This window comes from Trachypithecus francoisi, unplaced genomic scaffold, assembly GCF_009764315.1.
Source record: "Trachypithecus francoisi isolate TF-2019V2 unplaced genomic scaffold, Tfra_2.0 Lachesis_group5, whole genome shotgun sequence".
Taxonomy (NCBI): Eukaryota; Metazoa; Chordata; class Mammalia; order Primates; family Cercopithecidae; genus Trachypithecus; species Trachypithecus francoisi.
The window spans coordinates 144942404-144946855 of NW_022681470.1; the positions used below are offsets into that span (position 1 = coordinate 144942404).

General features: G+C 50.4%; 1 protein-coding gene across 5 annotated transcripts; it reads right to left on the bottom strand.

The window, feature by feature from the left end:
* Nucleotides 1–460: 460 nt before the first annotated feature.
* On the bottom strand, nucleotides 461–4094 carry LOC117074624 (putative uncharacterized protein encoded by MIR7-3HG). Of its 5 annotated transcripts, none has more exons than XR_004433643.1 (6): nucleotides 3840–4070; nucleotides 3658–3761; nucleotides 3259–3386; nucleotides 2561–2788; nucleotides 2396–2464; nucleotides 461–1125 (listed from the first exon to the last, which is right to left on the bottom strand). XR_004433643.1 is itself a non-coding variant. In XM_033196257.1 (3 exons), exons 1-3 carry the CDS (start codon nucleotides 3773–3775, stop codon nucleotides 662–664), a joined length of 387 nt encoding a protein of 128 aa, XP_033052148.1. In that variant the 5' UTR covers nucleotides 3776–4094; the 3' UTR covers nucleotides 559–661. The 5 variants fall into 5 exon arrangements, 1 of the variants encoding a protein (XP_033052148.1); XR_004433642.1 differs by having other exon boundaries at nucleotides 3658–3725; nucleotides 3840–4069; XR_004433645.1 differs by lacking the exons at nucleotides 461–1125; nucleotides 2396–2464; nucleotides 2561–2788 and adding an exon at nucleotides 3050–3083 and having other exon boundaries at nucleotides 3658–3725; nucleotides 3840–4062.
* Between the last annotated feature and the right edge of the window lie 358 nt (nucleotides 4095–4452).

Genomic DNA, 4452 nt, shown 5'->3' on the forward strand with positions numbered 1-4452 from the left:
TTTCTGAAAGACCTTGCATTCCCAGGAGGCAATTCTAAATAGACCAAGAAACCTCCCACAATTAGACCTAACCCAGACATTGAACCTCCCTTTGCTCAGCCCATTCATAAAGTGCCTCTGGCATTTAGGTGCCTTCTAATCTCATTTTCTCTGCTTGTTAATAGACCCACTGAGGCAGTACTCCTGGGAGAGAGAGAAAGATTTCATTTGTCTGGGGCTGAGGAGGGAGACAAGGGTTGCCAGAGCAAATGAGGAATCAATGCCTTGTAATTGCTAATTAAATGAGCCTGGCTCTCTCTCTTGGGGCTATGAGTTGGCTGGCCGGCCCTTAAGTGTCCACAAATTCAATTATGCTTCCCCAATAAACACCTGCAGCAACCATTGCCTTCCGGTATCTCTCTGGGGGAGACCTAGAAGAAGGATCTTCCTGTGTTTGCTGAGGCCATTCATTCATTATTGATTGATGTATTGGTTTATTCTTTGATGCCTTTATTGATTCAACACATGCTTATTGTACGCCTGCTGTGTGCCAGGCCCTGGACCAATACAAACATTGTTTCTGTCCTCACGGAGCTCACAGTGTAACAGGGAGACAAATAGACCTGTCAGTAGATAACATGAAAATAACTGGACTATGTGCTGCAGACACAATATCCTAGGTCTATGAGAATGTCAATACAGACTTCACGTAGGCAATGGTGAGGTAATAAGGAACATTTCCCTTGATGAAACAGAGCTTGCAGAAGAAGGCAGGGTCAGTTGTGGGGAGCTCTGGGTGGAGGTGGGGGGAGTACATTCCAAGCTGCAGGAACAGCAAGGGCAAAAGCCCTGAGGCTGGAGAACAGGTAGCATGTGGAGTTTGTCACTCGATTAGGGTGTTGCAGAGAATTGGGAGTGAGTCTTTTTTATTTATTTTTTATTTATTTTTTATTGAGATGAGGTCTTGCTATGTTGCTCAAGCTGGTCTCGAACTCCTGAACTCAAGCTATTCTCCCACCTTGGCCTCCCAAAGTGCTGGGATTACAAGTGTGAGCCATCACACCTGGCAAAAGAGGTGAGCCTTCATGATGTCATAAGTCACCACTGGGCACAAGTTCTTGCTTGTCCTATGATTGGCGCATGACACTGATGGGTAGCAGACAGGAAAAGAATCTTTTCTGAAATTTTTTTTTTTGAAACAGGGTGTTGTTCTGTTGCCCAGTCTGGAGTGCTGCGGTGCAGTCATGGCTCACTGCAGCCTTGACCTCCCTGGCTCAAGTGTTCCTCCCACCTCCCAAGTAGCTGGGACTACAGGCATGTGTCACCTCACCCAGCCAATTAAAAACAAAACAAAACAAAAAAGCAAAACATTTTTTTGTAGAGACGGGGTCTCACTATATTGCCCAGGCTGGTCTCAAACTCCTGTGCTCAAGCAATCCTCCCATCTCATCCTCCTAGAATGTTAGGATTACAGGTGTGAGCTCCCACACCCAGCCCACTTCTGGAACTTTTATTGAAAAGTACCCTTAGGCTGGGTTTGGTGGCTCACACCTGTAATCCTGGCACTTTGAGAGGCTGAGGCAGGAGACCATGTCTTTACAAAAAAAAAAAAAAAAATGTTTTTTGAGACAGAATCTCTCTCTGTTGCCCAGGCTGGAGTGTAGTGGTGCAAGCTTGGTCATGCAGCCTCTACTTCCTGGGTTCAAGGGATTCTTATGCCTCAGCCTCCCGAGTAGCTGGGACCACAGGTGTGATCCACAATGCCCAATTTTTGTATTTTTAGGAGAAACGGAGTTTCACCATGTTGTCCAGGCTGGTCTTGAATTTCGGGCCTCAAGTGGTTCACCTGCCTCAGCCTCCCAAAGTGCTGGGATTACAGGCATGAACCACCACGACCAGCCAAAAAACAATTTTTTTTTAATAGAAAAGTACCCTGAGAACCCTGGTCTATGGAGGGCTTTAAATGCCACTCCCTCATTGAGTCCCCCAGGAAAGTGCCATGAGGTGGTTAGAGGTCTTGGGTTTAGAGTCAGGTATTTTCTATCTCCAGGCTTGTGGGGGCGTTCGAGTAATGCGACCAACCCCATACATGGTGCATGGCTGTATGAGCACAGGATGTATGTCCTTGTTTGCTTCCCTCCCTTGCCTGTGCCTGTATCCCCTGGAGTGAGCCAGCCCCCACTCCAAGTGGAAGCGATTCCTCCCCGACCTCCCCGGTTCTCCCCCACAGGCCAGCCCATTTGAGGCGAAGGTCGAAGGGAGTCTGCGCTATGAGGCCGGCTGTGACTTGTTGTCGTAGCACATCAGAACAACAAAATCACTAGTCTTCCACACAGCACTAGACCACAGCCACTCTAATCTTCTTCACCACCCCCTGCCCCATGTCTGAGATCCCTGCCCAGCTCCCCCTTCTCACCTGAGCCAAACTGTGACACCTGGGCTTCCTGCCTCTGTGCTGCCTTCCTGTTTTCCATTCCTGGTTCTCCTGGAGAGAGGCAGGGTCTGATCTCCAAGGGCCCAACTCCCACCCAGGCACGTCAGAGACATGGGATTTAGAGTTGGACGGATGGGGTTGACTTACAGCTTCACTTGTGGGCTGACAGCCCCTGCATGGGTTTTTTTTCTGCCTTTTTCCGGGCCTTGGGTTCCCCAAATGTCACGTGGGCACAGTAACACCCATGTCCTAGGGTTGAAGATGGCATGATATGCTGTATGTACAATGCTTGGCACAAGGTTCCTCACTGAAGTCTGGAAGGGACACCATAATGTAATCTTAGCAGGCACCTGTTACTCCAGCGAGACATCTTACCTGTTGAAAATTCTGGACTTGGGTCAGGTGCGGTGACTCACGCCTATAATCCCGGCACTTTGGGAGGCTGAGGCGGGCGGATCACGAGGTCAAGAGTTTGAGACCAGCCTGGCCAACATGGTGTGAAACCCCGTCTCTACTAAGAATACAAAAATTAGCCAGGAGTGGTGGCGGTACCTTTAATCCCAGATACTCGGGAGTCTGAGGCAGGAGAATCCCTTGAACTCTGGAGGCAGAGGTTGCAGTGAGCCGAGATCGTGCCACTGCACCCCAGCCTGGGCGACAGAGCAAGACTCTGTCTCGAAAAAAAAAAAAAAGAAAATTGCAGACTTCTGTGTGTGCTTATCTGGAAAATACTTTGTTAAAAGATCCGTTACATGAGGGGCAGGTCTCCAGAAATGCCAGGCACCTCACACCACCCTCTCTCGTCCTCCTCCTGCAAAATCAGGGTCAAAGGGCTCTCCCGTTACCTGGGGGAGCTGTCCGGGATTCTGGCGCCGAAACGGAGCCCGCTGGGAACTGTCCTGAGCCCCGGTGCTGAAACAGATCGCGGTTCTCTCCTTGGAACCCCCGAGAGGCGCTGTCCGGATACCTGGTGCTGAAATAAATAGCATTCTCCTCCTTCGGCCGGGGAAGAGCTGTCCCTCGCGCTGAAGAAAACTTGATTTCCTCTCTCTTTCCCGGTTCCCCCACCCCTCTTCGTTCTCGGTTCCTCCGATTCTTGGGAAACCCCACCCCCACTCAATTTATTTCCCCTCCTAGCTTCTTCCTGGGGAGCTTCAGAATGGCATTGGGAGGGGGAGACACGGAGGGGTCGCAACTAGCACTGATACCTGCTCCTCGCCCTGTACCACGTCCCCAGAACTTACCTCCCAAGCAGTCAGCCCCGCTGATCTCTGCTTTCCAGACCGTCAAACTTCGCCGTCTCTGTCCGTTCCTGGGAAAATGTCCACGCGCCGACCTGCAAACCAACCTAATTCCCGGCATCCCATGTCCCTCAGACCACCCCTCCTCCCGCGCAGCTGCGGGCCTCCCCTTCTGTATGCCTCACCTGCTTCCAGTCTTGTTGGCAGATGCAGGTGTCCCGTGGCTGCCGAGGCGGGGACCTGCGCTTTTATAGGCTTCGGGGAAGGTGGAGCGCCAGGAATCCTGGGAGGGGCTTCCCCAACTGGCCAATGGGATTCCGCCTCAGAATGAAGCTCCAAAGATTACCTCATAGGTTGTGGCCCACGCTTCAGAATAAAAGTCTGGCATCCACCCAAAAACTGGGCTAGGGGATTTTTTTTTTTTTTTTTTTTTTTTGGATGGGGAAGGAGCCTTCATTGTGGACCACGGAGTCTCCGCACTCTCTCCAATCCCCTCCTGGGTTCCTGAGCTCCAAGTTGGTTCAGGTGTCCTGGCTGGTACCTGTTTCTTCGCATTCCCAATTTCTGCGATTGCTCTGGTTCAGGAAAGAAAAAGCTGGTAAACTGTTTTGGGAAAAATAAGGGGTGTTGAGAATATTAAAGTCCAGTTCTACCTAAGGCAACTGACGTCTGTGAAAATGGAGGACTCAGAAGACTCTGGGGCAGAAATGGGACTTAAGCCTGAAGCTTTTGATTCCTGGACTCAAAACCTAACTTATAAAATTCAGCTTATTGTAGTGCTATACTGGGCAGGCTTTG

Excerpts from the sequence above, each read along its gene's own strand:
- LOC117074624 (XM_033196257.1), bottom strand. The coding sequence starts at position 3,775 with ATGCCGGGAATTAGGTTGGTTTGCAGGTCGGCGCGTGGACATTTTCCC. Across the intron at positions 3,387-3,657 it reads CGGGGCTGACTGCTTGGGAG|CACCAGGTATCCGGACAGCG; the intron begins GTAAGTTCTGGG and ends TATTTATTTCAG. Across the intron at positions 803-3,258 it reads ATCCCGGACAGCTCCCCCAG|CTTGGAATGTACTCCCCCCA; the intron begins GTAACGGGAGAG and ends CTGTTCCTGCAG.